The 16,954-nt window shown below is 45.0% G+C and overlaps 2 protein-coding genes across 2 annotated transcripts in view; both read left to right on the top strand.

Annotated features, from left to right (window-relative positions):
• Window positions 1–16,954, top strand: part of DNAH8 (dynein axonemal heavy chain 8) — a 593,210-nt gene that overhangs the window by 39,332 nt on the left and 536,924 nt on the right. Inside the window, exons 5-8 of the mRNA XM_050948396.1 lie at window positions 2,004–2,088; window positions 2,579–2,727; window positions 12,576–12,765; window positions 13,142–13,305. Coding sequence (XP_050804353.1) covers window positions 2,004–2,088; window positions 2,579–2,727; window positions 12,576–12,765; window positions 13,142–13,305 — 588 coding nt within the window. The remainder of the gene's footprint in view (window positions 1–2,003; window positions 2,089–2,578; window positions 2,728–12,575; window positions 12,766–13,141; window positions 13,306–16,954) is intronic.
• LOC127048750 (myb/SANT-like DNA-binding domain-containing protein 2) overlaps window positions 1–16,954 on the top strand; it is a 366,512-nt gene that overhangs the window by 137,458 nt on the left and 212,100 nt on the right. The gene's annotated exons all lie outside the window — the stretch shown is intronic.

The following is a 16,954-nucleotide window of genomic DNA, read 5'->3' as shown; positions in this document are numbered from 1 at the left end:
CTACTCCTGCCACTTCCTAATCCCAAAAGCCAAAGGGGGCCTCAGATTCATCCTGGACCTGTGTGGCCTCAACAGGTCTCTCTAGAAGTTGAAGTTCCACATGGTCTCCCTGACCTCCATCATTTCTTCCCTGGATCTGGGGGACTGTTACGGTGATCTTGACTTAAAGGACATTTACTTTCATGTCTCCATATTCCTGGGTCACAGGTGCTTCCTGTGTTTCATAGTGGCTGGGTGTCACTTCCATTTCACAGCGCTACCCTTTGGTCTGTACTCGGCCCCAGGGTGTTCACAAAATGTGTGGCACCAGTAGCGGCTTACCTGAGATGTCAGGGGGTCCAGATCTTGCCGTATCTTGATGACTGGCTCATCAAGGGCAGGTCCCCGGAGCAGGTGCAACACAGCCTCAGTCTGGTGTGGTCCATCTTCAATGATCTGGGTCTGTTAATAAACACAGAAAAGTCCACGTTAATGCCAGTCTAATGAATAGAGTTTATCGGAATGATTCTTGACTCCACCTGAGTCAGGACCTTCCTTCCAGAAGCACGCTTCCAGGCCATGTCAGACTTGATTGCCCACATAAAGAGCCATCCGCTCACCACAGCCCACACGTGTCTGTGACCGACACATTTGTGTGGAAGAAGCCCCACTACAGGACATCTTGGACTATTTACTACACCTTAAGCACCAGGATCTGTCACTATCTTCTATCAAGGTATACCAGGCAGCCATTTCGGTGTTCCACCCTCTGTTTCAAGGCTGGTCAGTCTTTGCTCATCCCATGATGGCATGCTTCTTGAAAGGTTTGGAGTGCCTTTACCTGCATGTCTGAGACCTGGTCCCCCTTTGGGACTTGAATCTTGTGCTATCGAGGCTCATGGGTCCCCCTTTTGAACCCTTGGCTTCCTGCTCCCTCCTGCTTCTCTCCTGGAAGATCTCCTTCTTGGTCACTATAACTTTGGCCTGTAGGGTATTCGAGATCAGGGCGCTAACATCAGAGACGCTGTCTTCTATAAGGACAAGGTCCAGCTGCGTCCACACCTGGCCTTTCTGCCCAAGATCGACTCCAAGTTCCAAAGCCTCATGCAACAGATGAGGAGCATAGGCTGCATACCCTGGACGTCAGACGGGTGCTGGCCTTCTACATTGATAGAATAAAGCCATTCTGTAAGTCAACACAGTTGTTCGTTGCCATCGCTGACAGGATGAAAGGTTGCTCAGTGTCATCCCAGAGAATCTTGTCTTGGATCATGGCCTGCATCCGCTACTGTTATGAGCTGACGAAGGTGCTCCCACCTCTGTTGATTCTGCTTGTGAGTCACCTAGAATGGAATCAACATGAGCAAGCACTCGAAGAAAAAATGGTTACCTACCTTTCATAACTGTTGTTCTTCAAGATGTGTTGCTCATGTCCATTCCATTGCTCGCCCTCCTGCCCTTCCATCAGAGTTGTTGTCAAAAAGAAACAGAGAGGGCATAGGGCCAGTGGTGCCTGATATACCGCGGTGTGAGCATGGTACTGCAGAGGGCGCCACAGCCGGCCCTACGGGTACCGCTAAGGCAAAAATCTCCGATGGTTGCACACGTGGGCACGTGCACACATGGAATGGAATGTACATGAGCAACTCATCTCAAATAACAGCTGTTAGGAAAGGTAGGTAACCGTTTTTTTCTCCTTGTCTACTATTTGTATGTATTATTGACTAGTTGCTGTGGTGATTAGTGCTTTGCAAGTCATTCAATAAGTAAAATAAATTAGTACTTGAAGATGATACTATGGCATAATTCCTGTGAAACTACCAGCAATTGATGTTTAGAGACTGAAAACACCTATTAGGTTACCTAGTTCATCTCCCTGCCAGTGTTGTATAAAGTATGTATTATATCCCCAAAACTTTGAACAGATCTCCAATTAAACACTTTTATATGTTCTTTTAAAACAAATAAAAATGTAGTAATTTGACATAATTTTATTTGCAGTAACTTACTTTTTGATTGAACAGTTACAGGCATTTGATAATTTTTTTGCCAAAGATGGAAGTAGAACTTTGAAATTCTTATATCAAGAAGGAGAAGCACCAGGAGTAGGTACATGCTATTAATTTTTAACACTATTGTTATAGGTGGGGCTTATTGCACACTGCCTGTTGTTAAGGTAGTTCATTTTAAAACCCTATTTTTAGTTTATAACTTTGACCAACTTGAACATTTCAGCCCAAATGGTTAACATTGTATATCTGCCTCAGTCTGAATTGTTTTGGAAATGATCAGTCAAAACAGTTCAATTGTTTATGACAATGAGGATTGTGATACATTTGCAGAAGATTGAAATTTGTATAAATCATTCATGAATATCATTAGTTTTTACCATGAAAAAAACTATTTAATGATGTAATTTCACAGTTCCTCTTAACAAATCATGTTTACATACACAAGCACTATTAAGGAAACTATCTGGGTTGTGCCTGACATGAACAAAAGGGAAAAAATAAATAAAATACTGAATTGCAACTATTTTATTTCACTGTAGTAGTATGAATATATTTTAAAATAATAATGTGCTTAAATTTATTTTCAGAATGTGGTCGAACAATTCCAGGAGTTGTAAAAGGAACTAAAATTATGAGATTATATTTAGACACTGCACCAGACAAGTTCAAAGGACTCTGTTTATTTTTTGTTCGTTATAGGAATGACATCCCTCTAAATGCAAAAAGTATACATGAGGTATTCTCATTTTTTCTTGCTGCTTATATTAGTTTTTCTCAAAATAAAAATTAAAAAGTTAAGAAATAGCTAATGTTTTGCAAAGGTTCTTATTATTGCCACATTATAATATTAGTCTTTCATATCAATTTTCCTGAATGCTAAACTGAAGCACATACCTCTTTGTACCATCCTGTTGTTGGGGGGCATTGCACAGTTACATAGCTCCAAATGAAGCTTCAAGTGGCATTGTGCTTCAAGAATGTACTACAGTAACTCCTCACTTAACATTGTAGTTATGTTCCTGCAAAATGCAACTTCAAGTGAAATGATGTTAAATGGATCCAATTTCCCCATAAGAATTAATGTAAATGGGGGAGGGGGAGTGAAAATGGGGGGTTAGGTTCCAGGGAATTTTTTTTCACCAGACAAATGACTGTATTATATATATATATATATACACACACACATACAGTATAAGTTTTAAAACAAACAATTTAATACTGGTACACAGCGATGCTGATTGTGAAGCTTGATTAAGGTGGTGAAGTCAGAGGGTGGGATATTTCCCAGGGAGTGCCTTACTGCTAAATGATGAACTAGCAATCGGCTCAGCCCTCAAGGGTTAACACATTGTTATTAATGTAACCTCACACTCTACAAGGCAGCACGAATGGAGGGAGCAGACATAGACAGAGGCACACACCTTGTGTGAGAGAGAGAGATGCACATTGTCCCTTTAAGTATGCTGACAGCACTCTTAAGTATACTGCCTTTTTAAAAAGATCAGCAAGTTGAGACGGCAGCTCCTGCCACCAAGCTCCCTCCGTCTTGAGCCCCGTCATGTTCCCCTCTCCCCACTCTGGAAATGGGGTAAGTGGGTGCAGGAGATGGGGGGAGGGGGACACCCTGACATTAGCGCCCCTCTTTCCCCTCCCTTGCACAGCAAGCAGGAGGCTCTGGAGAGCAGCTCCAAGGCAGAGGGCAGTAGCACACATGGCAGTGCGGGGAGAGACAGCTGAACTGCTGGCAATTAATAGCCTGCTGGGCAGCTGTCGCACAGGGAACTTAGGGGAATGGGGAGCTAATGGAGGGCTGCCAGTCCATCTTGGTTCCAAGCCCTCACCAGCTAGCTGCAACGGGCTGCTCTTCCTGGACAAAACAGGCGGCTGCCAAACAGCATTATAAGGGAGCATTGCACGTCTTTAAATGTTCTCTAATTGATCAGCAATGTAACAACGAAACAATGTTAACCAGGACGACTTTAAGTGAGGAGTTACTGTATGTCTTTCAGAGTTCAGGTGAGCACAGCAAATGAAACATCCTTAAAGGGGGGGCAGCATTGTTCTTCCCCCTGTGCTGACCATCTCCTTGCCCCCTCAGCTTTTCTCGAAGAGGTTTAAGCGATTAGCAGTGTTAGTGGGATCACTGAAAATCTCTGAGCTTGAGGCTCAACAGTTTGTGTAGCCCATTGCATGCTTTACACAATTATGAGGTACCAACACAATCTTTCCCTTAGTAATTCATGCAGAATGCCTGTTTCTGTTTTACAGTGATTGTAGTGATATATGGTCCTGACTTTCCTTTACATCAAGGCCCATTTATACTGCTCTGGCAGTATTAAGGAGCCTTACTGTAAATGAGAATCAGGTCGGTCTGTCTGTCTGTCTATCGTGATTTCAGATTCTTAGGACAGGAAATCTGTCATTGCTCTGTTGTAGCATACTAGTATACACACTATGAAGTTACATGACTAATAAAAAGTAATAAGTTTGCTCATAAAGTGATAATATTTATACTGTTAGTAAGTTTAGATTCCCAGATATCAAAAGGAATAAAGCACTGGTGGTGTATAAAATACAGAATCTTAACACTGTTAGTAATCTCAGTTTTGGACCAGTATTTTTGGGGGGAATTCCATATTTTGAGTTCATGAGGGAAAAAAGAAATTTATGGGAAGTTCTTAAAATTGGTAGCTTGAAACTTCTTCAAAAATTACAGTGATAAACGTAGTCATAGTTCAGACAGGTTGGTGTCAGGGTACAGATGAGATGTTCAAAACTAGTCAATAGCACTAAATAAATATAGTTTATTATATAATTTAAGACACCATCTTTGAGAATATCTTCAACACATATTGTAGCATTTCCCACATCTTCTGAATGACAGAGAAATTGCATGAATATAATCTACAACCTTTAAATTAAGTGTTTCAGATATGTTGAATCACTAGATAATGGCTTCTTGACTACCCTGTTTTGTTGGAGAGAAAGTTCAGTAACATTAGTAAGTATTATTGTGTTTTTATTTTATAAATATTCTCAACTTTTTAAAACTAAAGTTCTGCAACTTTAGTTTTAAAGCTAAAGCATCTGCAATGGATGCTCCCGTCTAGGTGTGTTAGCACCCCCTGCACCTTTGGAGATTTCTCATAGCAGTGTTCATTTGGCTTGCACATGCATGCTAGTCAAACTCATGCCCCATGCCGTTATATAGCATTGTGTGGGCGAACGGCCCTCAGTTCCTTCTCAACTGTCTCAGCCTGAGACAGAGCTCTGGCAATTGTTCCTGTTGAGATTTCCTCAACTTTGTTCTTGTTTATTACTCTATTAGTTGTAGTTCTTAGTATTAGCGTAATTAGTAAGTAGTAGTAGCTTTAGCTGCATAGTTAAAAATAAATAAAATTTTCTCATATATATTTAGATAAATATTAGTAGATAAGATAGTTCTTGCCTACTGGGAAGTTATGCCTGATTCTCCTGGTTTCAAGTGTTGTCTGTCGTGCCAGGAGGCAATCCCAGTAAACAACAGGAACGCCCACTGTATTTGCCTTGGGGAATCGCACATTGTACAGAAGTGTAACTTCTGTCTTGTGCTGAAATCCAGAGCCAGAAAAAAACAGGTAGATAAAACTTTGTCTGCTCCTGATGGACAGCTCTTTACACCCAACTTCTGACCCCAAAGCTAGAGGACTTGTAAAGTATCTCCACTGTACCAACTTAAAAACTAGAGCCCACCGTGACAGAGACTTACAGCTAAAAATGCTCCTCATGGAGAAAGCTCTGCAGCTGCCTATGGAAAAGGGCAGTAAACCCTGTCCCTCACGCTCCCCTGCCAAGTCAGAACCGATCTGGAGCATGGCTTCACCCTCTCACACAGAGAGGCAGGAAGCCCTAATGTCTTCTCTCAGAGACACTCAAAGGGGTAAAGGATCTCCCACAAGGTCTTTCCCCTTGGTGCTGACAGCACCGAGAGGAGGCAACTCTGATTGCCCCAGCATCTCAGCAGCAACTCATGCGGGGTGCAAAAGCAGGGACCCAACTTCCCACAGCAGGAAGCTCTCTTTGGCACTGATACCACCGGCACTGATGATGGACCCTGTGCTGGCAGCGTGTTCCACCCCGGTGCTGACAAGAATGTCGGCATCAAGCCGGCCTGCCATCCCCAGAGCAGATTCTCTGCGGGGCTCTCACAAACGTCTCAAGGTTCCTACAAAAATGAAACAAAAATCACTCCGGGCTGCCGCTCACACTTCACGCTCCGCAGCACACCAGCCTAAGGAGCAACAACAATTCCTGCATCTGCGGGATATCTCTATGGCTACTGAACCTGACTCTCCACTCCTAGACATGGAACACTCACTGTTTGAACAGCAGCTCTCGCCACCTCACCTGGCTACTTTCACAGATAGTGAGAACGACATATAGCAGCAGGCAGAGTTCTCCCCACCTGAGTCTCCCCCTCCACTGGAGCAATACATACCCCAAGACATGGCACATCATAAGAATCAGCCTCAGTTTCCCTACTTTGTCTCCTAGTGGCCAGGACCCAACTTTTCCTACCCAGTGCCCTGGCCTCAGTGGTACCTGTGATCAGCTCCTGCCGCCGCTCCTCCTTGCGCCTCTTCTACTGGACCGCAAGCTTGTTCTACGCCTATATCCTCAGCTCCATCAACATCGAGAGCTCCTGAACTCCCTCTTGAAGAAGTGGTCTATGAACTCTTCCCGAATTTACCGGCTCTTGCCATTCCCTCAATTCCTTCTTCCTACCATTGATGGTAGCTAGAATTTCCCCTGGCTCTTCCTCCGGTAAGTGGCTTAGCAGTACTTTTGGTTTTCACCGTAGATAGTTCTAGCTGGTTAGTATAGCGTAATTAGTTCACTTATAAGTTTAAGTTACGGGGGGTTCTCCCCATTTTTCTCCTCCCCCTTATTTGTCACCAGGGCATGCCACAATCCCTGGGCTTCAAGACTTGCCAGGACTGCGCAAAGCGCATGCCTAAAAGTGACCCCCACACCTCCTGTTTACAGTGTCTGGTCAAAGGTCACCAAAGAGACCGCTGCAAGATCTGTCGGGAATTCTGACCAAGAACGCTTAAAGAGAGGGAGCAATGGCTTAAAATCCTCCTCAGGTAGGCAGCTCTAAGATCTCAGTCAGATCCAGGTGCCGGGGATCCCACTCCCAGTATGTCGTCTTCAGTGTGGAGCACTCCAGCACCAACTTTGAGAGTTTTGGTGTCAAAGAAAGACACTGCCAAGGAGTCTTGGTAAAGTCACGGAGCTTCTTGGGGGTACTCCAGCCTTTGACACTGGTCCAATCGCCACCACAGAAGAATAGAATGGAAAGAGGCAGATGTCCCTCAGCAAAATCCAGGGACCATCCATCAGTTGCACCTCAGTCGGACCATGACTCCCAGGCCCAGAAGCAGTCGAGTCCAGGCCTGTCACACTTGCCAAACCACTCGGAGCATCTGCTGCTCCCATCCACCCTGGAGGCTTTTGAGGCGTCACAGGACCTGCTGAGACTCATGGAGTCATTATCCATAAGGCAGGAGGATGTGCTGGCACCACAGGCTCCATTCTGGCACCCTGTTCAGTCAAAGGGAAAGCTGGGGATGATGTCACACCAATCCCCATCACCTTGGCACCCCCCGTCACCAGTGCCTCCATCCAGAGAGCGCAATCAGTCCCTAGGCTCCAGACACTCTATATTGAGAGATGCAGCGATGCCCTGGTCCTCCTATTCTGAAACATCAGTGTTGGAGTCAGATTTGTACCGCTCTGACTATAGCAGGAGCAGAAGGTCCAGCTCAATGCAGAATAGGAGGGTCCTGCCTGATGCAGTGGCCTTCATGATGGCAGAACCCAGCTCAATGGGTCTTTTGGACTCCTTGGGCTTTCTATCAAGGCCAAGGTTGGAGCCCAGGATCCTGCTTGGGAGCTGCATCAGTGGAGTCTGCACTGTTTGTTCTCCCCCAAGCCATTACCTCAAGTATCAGTGCTGTCAGCCACAACACTGTCACTGACATTGGCACCAACCACAATGCCACCCTTGACAATGCCTTTGGCACTGGAGGCGTCAGTGGCTCAGACTGCTGCTATGGTAACGGCTGTGCCTTTGGTACCAATGACAGCACCAACATCGTCATCAATGTTGGCTGCGATGGTGTCGGTGAAGACCCCAGTGCAGATGCTACACCAGACACCTACACCATCACTGGCATAGGACCCGACATCAGCATCAATACCCATGCCCTTCACGGCATCGGGACCAGGCCAAAGCCACCTGGGGTCACGAGATCCCTTGGGGGGATGGTAGAGAGCAGCCACACTCTTTTTTCGGAGAAAATGGACAAGAGGCTAAATACCCTAAAGGACTCCAGAGCCATGCTCAGGTCTTGGGCCTCTATACACCGACAACTCATCAGAGGCACTTCCATCCGCAGCCTCCTCAGCGGTTCAGTCACTAGATCCACCAGGACGGGTTCAGATGGAGAAACAGGACCAGCAGGAGAAGGCCATGTCAACCCTTTGGCCAGCCTTTTGAAGGCACAGTTGAGGATGGTGTACCACACCAAAGACTGGATCCACCTTGCCTTACCTTCTCGTCCTGACTATCCCCCTTCTACTGTGCATGGTTCCATATCACCTCAGACTGCTGGGTGCTTCACGTGGTAGAAAGGGGATACTCCAAGTCTGTGCCCTTCCACCCCCCCTTCCTGATCCCTCTTCAGGGACCCTTCTCACGAGCAGCTCCTTATTCAGGAGGTGCAGTTGCTCCTATCGCTAGAGATAGTGAAAGAGGTTCTTCAGGAGCACAGGAGCGAGGGCTTTTATTCCTGGTATTTCCTAATACCGAAAGCCAAAGACGGCCTCAGGCCCTCCTGGACCTGCAAGAATTCCACAAGTTTGTGAAGAAACTCAAGTTCCACATGATCTTGTTGGCCTCCATCATCCGCTCATTGGATCCAGCAGACTGGTATGCCGCCCTTGACTTGAAGGACGCTTGCTTTCATATTGCAATCACTGAGCCCCACAGGAAGTCCCTCAGGTTTGTGGTAAACAATACCCTCTACCAATTTACAGTCCTTCCATTCAGCCTGTCAGCAGCACCTTGAGTCTTCCCCAAGTGCATGGCAGTTGTCACTGCATTTCTGTGCAACCAGGTACAGGTGTTTCCGTACCTCGACAACTGGCAGATCAAGGGTCACTTCAGGACCTAAATGGAAGCTCAAGTCAGATTCATCAGGGCCGCCTTCAACAACCTGGGTCTCCTTCTAAATGAAGCAAAATTGACTTTGTCCTCTGTTCAGAGGATAGAGTATATAGGGGCATTACTGGACTCAACCCAAGCCAGGGCACACTGCCAGAAGTGAAGTTCAGGACCCTGGCTAGTATCATTAGGGGTCTCAGACAGTTTCCCACCGCCACAGCAAGAAACTGCCTGAAACTTCTGGGACACATGGCTGCCTGTACCTACCTGGTGCAGCATGCCAGACTCAGGCTCCCACCGCTCCAGTCATGGTTAGCACTGGTGTATCAACCAGCCTGATACAGCTTGGACGTAAGAACATGAGAATGGCCATACTGTGTCAGACCAAAGGTCCATCCAGCCCAGTACCCAATCTACCGACAGTGGCCAATGCCAGGTGCCCCAGAGGGAGTGAACCTAACAGGTAATGATCAAGTGATCTCTCTCCTGCCATCCATCTCCACCCTCTATCAGACAGAGGCTAGGGACACCATTACTTATGCATCCTGGCTAATAGCCATTAATGGACTTAACCTCCATGAATTTATCTAATTCTTTTTTATGAATTTCCATGAATTTATGTAGTTCTCATGACCCTGCCTTGCCAGGTCCTCTACTCCCTCCTGGTGTGGCTCGATCCTGTGGTGTGATCAGGGGTCCCCTTTGCCAGTTCCCAGCTGTCTCTTTTGCTAGTGACAGATGCATCAGACTTGGGCTGGGAAGAACATCTGGGAGACTGCAGGGCTCAGGGTCTCTGGTCTCAGGAGGATCTGGCTCTCCACATCAACATCAGAGAGCTGAGAGTGGTGCACCTGGCGTGCCAGACTTTCTGGGCAAACGTAAAAGGACAATGTCTATCAATTATGACAGACAACACCGTGGCAATATTCTATATCAACAAACGGGGGTGCACTTTCCTCGCCCCTGTGCCAGGAAGCCCTCATGCTGTGGGACGTCTATGTAGAACATTCAATACGCCTACAAGTGTCGTACCTCCCCGGGGTACAGAATGAGCTGGCGGACCACCTCAGCAGGTCTTTTCACAGCCACGAGTGGTCCCTTCACTCAGACATCACAAATTCAGTCTTCCAGAGGTGAGGATTTCCCCAGATAGACCTATTTGCCATGCAATGCAACAGGAAATGCCCGCAGTTCTGCTCCTTCCAAAATCACAGCCTGGGCTCCAGGGTGGACGCATTTCTCCTCCCATGGGTAGGTTGTCTCATATACGCCTTTCCAGCCATACCGCTCGTTCACAAGGTACTCATCAAGATCTGAAGGGAACGAGCTCAGGTCATATTGATAGCTCCAGCCTGGCCCTGCCAGCACTGGTACACATCTCTCCTAGACATATCCGTGGAAGCGCCAGTCGCTCTGCTGCTCTTCCTGGACCTGCTGACACAAGATCATGGTTGTCTCCAACATCAGAACCCCGGGGCGCTGCACTTCACAATGTGGAAGCTCTGTGGTTGAACGTGGTGGAGCTTTCTTGTTCAGACCAGATCAGACAAGTCCTCCTTGGTACCTGGAAACCCTCTATGAGAACTACCTACCTTGCCAAGTGAAAGAGATTTTCAATCTGGTTGGCACAGCGCCATTCGTTCCCAACACTAGCCTCAGTGCCGCTTATTTTGGACTGCCTCCTCCATCTGAAGCAGCAAGGGCTTTATATGTCATCAATAAGGGTTCATTTGGCCACCGTCTTGGCCTTCCACCAGGCGCGGAGGGCTGCTCTGTCTTTGCTGACCTGATAGTCAGCTGGTTTCTAAAAGGTCTCGACAGACTATACCTTCATGTCCAGCAGCCTGTCCCAGCTTGGGATCAGAACCTGGTCCTTTCTAGACTCATAGGACCGCCCTTTGAACCTTTGGCGTCGTGCTCCGGGCTCTAACTCTCTTACAAGGTCACATTCCTGATAGCGATAACCTCAGCCAGGAGGGTGTCTGAACTTAAGGGCCTAAAATCAGAGACCCCTTACACCATGTTCTATAAGGACAAGGTTCAGCTCAAACCTCATCCTGCTTTCCTACCAAAGGTTGTATCCCAGTTTCACATCAACCAGGACATCTTTCTCCCGGTATTCTACCCTAAACCATATTCCAGCAGCAGGAACAGAGACTTCACTCACTGGATATCTGTAGGGTGCTAGTCTTCTACATTGAGAGAATGAAGCTGTTCAGAAAATTGGTCCAGTTGGTTGTGGCAGTGGCGGACAGAATGAAAGGTCTACCTGTGTCTTCGCAACGCATTTTGTCATGGATCATGTTCTGCATTCGTGAGTGTTGCAACCTGGTGGGGGTTCCTGCACCTCCTGTGGTTTCATCAACAGTGTTCCTGGCTCAGGTTCCCACTCAGGAAATCTGCAGAGCGGTGACATGGTCCTCCATTCATACTTTCACCATGCACTATGTGATTACCCAGCAGGCCAGAGACGATGCTGCCTTTGGACAAGCAGTGCTCCAATCAGTGGACAACTCTGCCTCCACCTCCTGAACTTGGGCTTGTGAGTCACCTGATTGGAACTGACATGAACAAGCACTCGAAGAAGGAAAAACAAGGGACAGATCCCTAGGGTGTAAATCATCAAAGCTGAATCCACTTCCGCTACTAGTATTTAGATAGATAGTTAGATAGATAGATAGATAGATAGATGTGTTGTTCATGTCCGTTCCAATACTCACCCTCCTACCCCTCTATTGGAGTAGCTGGAAAGAAGGAACTGGTGGGTTGGCAGGGCCCTTTATTGGGCGCCATGAAGGCGCGACTCCAGCGGGTGTCCAACCAACCCCATGGATGCTGCTAAGGGAAAAATCTTCTAAATACTGTGCGTGTGTGCGCGCACACACTTGTTTGGAATAGACATGAACAACAGTTACGAGAAGGTGAGTAACCGTTTTTTACTCACTCTGTGCAGTAACTGTGGTTCTTAGACATGTGTGTCTCTACAGTTGCTCCACTATACCTGCTCTCTGCTTCAGAGGTCTCTGTTACGATGCTTTGTGGTTGAGGAGGAACTGAGGGTGCTTCACCTGCACAGCGTTATATAACAACGGCATGGGGAATGAGGCTGACTAGCATGAAAATATGGGATGAACGGACATGGCTAAGAGAAATCTCTGATCAAAGATGCAGGAAGCGATAGCAAATCTAGAGTGCCACACCCATAGGGGGACACATCTCAAAGAACCACAGTTAATACACAGGGTGAGTAACCATTTCTTTTTGTACTCAGAAATGTAATGGATCTATATGGAAGATTAGTATGTTCTAAAAATGTGGTCATGTTTTCAGTATAATTGATTGCATTGCTAATAATCATTCTGTTGTTACATTTACAGGACATATACTTTTGTGTATTAGATGCAACTGAAGGACTTTTACGTGGTACTAGGAACATGCTAGCAAATATTTTTCTACCAGCTATCCTTGCAACAAATAATTGGGGTACTTTAAGTCAAACCACACAGGGAACAACTGAAAAACAGAATTTCATAGAAACCATTAATAGATATCTTTCATTTTTAGACGGTAAGAATCAGATTGAGTAAACAATCATTCTGCTTAAAAATTACTTTTTAAAAGCAGTAGAGTTGTTATAAATATGGGAAAACATTTCTTTAGTTCTACAAGGAAGAATAAAATGATAAAAAACTCAAGCGTAAAAAGAAATATATTTGGATTTATTACATACTTGATAAACTTCAGTTTTATTGATATGAAATTTTTAATGTAGGGGTCTAATTAGATTTCAGAAATACATGGTCTTTTGCCTGTGAGACAGTAAAATGGTTATTATATTGCAAGATGAATTATTGGCTTATATTCCCAAAGTGAAGTGGTTGACCTTGGTAGAAACAACTGCTTGAGTCTGAGTATGTTCTATATTTTAATTGCTTTATTTTAGGTGCTAGAGTAAGCATAGAGGGAACTGTTGAGTTAAAAAAGATGGATCACATTGACTTTTCTAAACTTCAGTCCTTTGAGGAAGTGACAGCAGCAGCTGCTAATTCTGATACAGTTCATCAACTAGAGGAAGTGCTTATGATATGGTATAAACAGATTGAACAAGTAAGTTGTTTTAACATTTATTTCCTCTGGTATAGAATTAAGGATGTGTCTGGAGTCCATTTGTACTAAGTGCTATACAAGCATTTGCTATCTTTGTCACAATCTAATTAGAAGCAAGAGTTTCTCAACAGTGAGTGTAACAAACAGTAGGAAGAAGAGGACAGTAGGAAAAGAGAAACAGCAAGGAGGACCTATGTTAACGTAGGCCAACTATGTCTACAGTCAGATGGCTTCAAATCTATCTATCTATCTATCTACCTATCTATCTATCTATCTATCTATCTAAATACTAGTAGCAGAAGTGGATTCAGTTTTGATGATTTACACTCTAGGGATCTGTCCCCAGATATTTTTCTCATCTTACTAATATATTTATATAAATGAAAAATATCAGGGAACAGATTTCTATTTATATAAGATATTGGTGACATGAGATAAATATCGGGGGCACATCCTCAGCTGTTGTAAATTGTCATTGCTCTGTTGACTTCAGTCTAGCTCTTTTATAATACTAGCTAAAGGTCTTCCCCCTGAAGTCCATATCAGCTATCTACTTAGATGTTATTAGTTGGCAGCTTACTATAGGTGAAATAGGTCTTGCAACATCATCAAGCTGCAGTGCTTGCAAATTCCCTTGGTACATGAATGCCTAAATCCACCAGCTGAGAGGAACCTTTCAAAAAAGTATTACTAATTAAAACAATCTCTTCCTCATTGTTTTCTCTTAAAAATAAAAATAAATTATCAGTTAGTTTCAAAACTAATAGTCCCTGATTCAGGAAACCACAGAAGCACATGCTTTAGTCCACCTAATTTAGGACAACACTTAAACACTTGTTTAAGTCCCATTGACTTCACATCAAACATATGATTATTTGCTGTCCTGAATACGGATGATTTTCTAAATCAGGACTGTCTTTCTGCCATTAGCAGTGTGTGTGGTATATTTTTTTAGTGTTTATATCTTTGGAATGTGTGCCTTGGTGCTTTGTGGAATGCCTGATCCGGCCTCTAAAGGAATCATTAGTGTGAAATATAATCTTCAGCCTAGCGATGTTTGTGATTCATACCACCTGGTGGATTTCTCCATTACGAGAAACCAAATGCATACAAGAAGAGATTTTAATGTTTGAGTTTTAACCTTGGAATTAAAGTATCTATATAAATAATGCTTAATCTTCAAGTGATTGTTCACTTGGACTCACTCTTGATGAACATATGCGCCATGTGTTCAAGAGCAAATTTGTTTGAAGTGTCTGTTGGAGCTGTGCTTGTGCCTATTGTGTCATCCAGCTTCCCGCAGCAGAGGATATAAAGGGCAGAGTGGCTGCAAACCATGCTAAGTTCCCTTTTACTGCTTCTGCCCACTAGATGAAACCCACAGTATCCACATTCCTTTCTTTGTGAGGAACTAGAAAGTTTTTCAAGTTTAAAGTTTTAGTAGTTAGATTTTCTTTGCTATTTGACTGGTTTTTGTTTGTTTGTTTGTTGTTTTTAATCCTAGTTAGAAGTAGAGGTAGGTTTTCTACTCTGTTCTGGGTCTTTCCTTGGCACATACCTCCCTCCATGAGAGATTTCTACCCCTCCATGCACATACTCCCACTGAACAGGGAGCTACCCACCTGTATATAACTCACATGGTAGATCCTAAGTCATTGAGTTTCAAGATTTTTCTGTCTTGTGATGCTGCCATCTCAGTCAATGAGGCCATACTTGGTGTGCCTTGGCAAGGGACTTGTTTTGGCACACTGTTCTATCTGAAAGTCCTTTTCAAAGAGGACCCAGAAGGCCAGAGGGTGAAGGTGAAGCTGTTTCTATTGGAATGCTTGATGCAAGTGGCCTTTGACTGGGAAGGTCCTCAGAGAAATACTGACACTGTGCCTGCTTCACATGATCAGGACTCCAATTAGCTGTGATGCCATCCTGAGCTCCTGTTCTGCCTCACACAAGTCTTCTGCATCCGCCACAGCAGAGATGATATTGTAGTGTAGCCACAGGGAATATCACTCTAATGAGTAGAGCCAGTACCGACTCCCTTGCATGGAACAGGGACAGAAAGCCTCTCCAAAGACTTGGTGTCATAAACAGATAGTTAAGGGTTAATGTCTCTTTTACCTGTAAGGGTTACAAGCAGTGGACCTGGACCACCTAACCAGAGGACCAATCAGAAGACAAGATACTTTCAAATCTCAGTGGAGGGAAGTCTTTGTTTTGTGTTGTTTGTTTGTCTGTTGTTCTCTCTGGGTTCTGAGAGTAACCAGACATACCTACAGGCTCTCTAATTTTCTGTTCAAACAGTAAGTACAAGTAGAAGGCGGTTTAGTCTTTTTGATTGTTTTCTTTATTTGCAAATGTGTATTTTGCTGGAAGGAGTTTAATTTGTATTTGTGCTGGGGGGAAGGCTTCTCTCGAGTGTCTATAAGCTAGAAAACGCTGTAACCTTTACCATCTTAATTACAGAGACAATTTTTACTTTTTTCTTTCTTTTATTAAAAGCTTTTCTTTTTTAAGACCTGATTAATTTTTTCCCCTTGTTGAGGCTCAAGGGAATTGAGTCTGTACTCACCAGGGAATTGGTGAAAAACAGGGAGAGAGAAGGGAGGGGGGAAGGTGGAATCCCTCTGTGTTAGATTCATGGAGCTTGAATCTGTATTACCTCTTGGGGAGGGGGAAAGAGGAGAGGGCAAGGTGCACGCCTCTCTGTTTTAAGATGCAAGGAGTTTGAATCACAATGATCTTCCAGGGTAACCCAGGGAGGGAAAGCCTGGGAGAGGCAACGGTGAGGGAAAGGGTTTACTTTCCTTGTGTAAGATCTAGGGAGTCTGGGTCTTGGGATCCTCTGGGAAGGTTTTGGGGGGACCAGAGTGTACCAGGCACTGCAAGTCCTGGTTGGTGGCAGCACTACAAGATCTAAGCTGGTAATTAAGCTTAGGGGAATTCATGCTGATACTCCATCTTTTGGATGCTAAGGTTCAGAGTGGGGGTTATACCATGACACTTCGGCATTGAGAAGTCCTAAGGTTGATTCCCATACCAGGTCCTTAGTATCCAAACCAAAGTCAGCACCGACTGGCTCCTCTAAGCATAAGAATCATGTTGCGACCAGCACAGAAAGATACCCCATGTTCTTGGCACTGACTGCCATGGTATCAAGCATTTTGACCCCAAACACACCACCAAGTACTGGGACTGCAGTGAGGATTCTGTACTACACATCTGGGCACCAGCAGAGACATTGGGGAGGACACAATTCTCCTTCACTGGCACTTTTGCAATATACCACACCCAAGAGGAGATGTAAGGTGGTGGTCGTTGGGGAGTCCCTTCTAAGGGGGACAGAGGCATCCATCTGCCAACCTGACCTGATGTTTCGGGGGGTGTGCTACCTGCCTGAAGCACATATCCAAGACATCATAGAAAGATTGCTGAGGTTCATCCCTCCTCTGACCATTACCCCATGCTGCTCATTCATGTGGGTATTAGTGATGCTGCTAGGTGTGACCCTGAGCAGATCAGCAGTGATTAGAGGGGTCTGGGTGAACAAGGGTGAAGGAGTTAGGGGTGCAGGTAGTGTTCTTGTCCATCATCCTGGTTGAAGATAAGGGCCCAGGCAGGGGAACACAGTTCCTGGAGATGAATGCATGGCTAT

The sequence above is a fragment of the Gopherus flavomarginatus genome, chromosome 4, assembly GCF_025201925.1.
Source record: "Gopherus flavomarginatus isolate rGopFla2 chromosome 4, rGopFla2.mat.asm, whole genome shotgun sequence".
In the NCBI taxonomy this organism is placed as follows: Eukaryota; Metazoa; Chordata; order Testudines; family Testudinidae; genus Gopherus; species Gopherus flavomarginatus.
The sequence above is the reverse complement of the archived record's forward strand: the minus strand, read 5'-3'. Positions and strand labels throughout refer to the sequence as shown.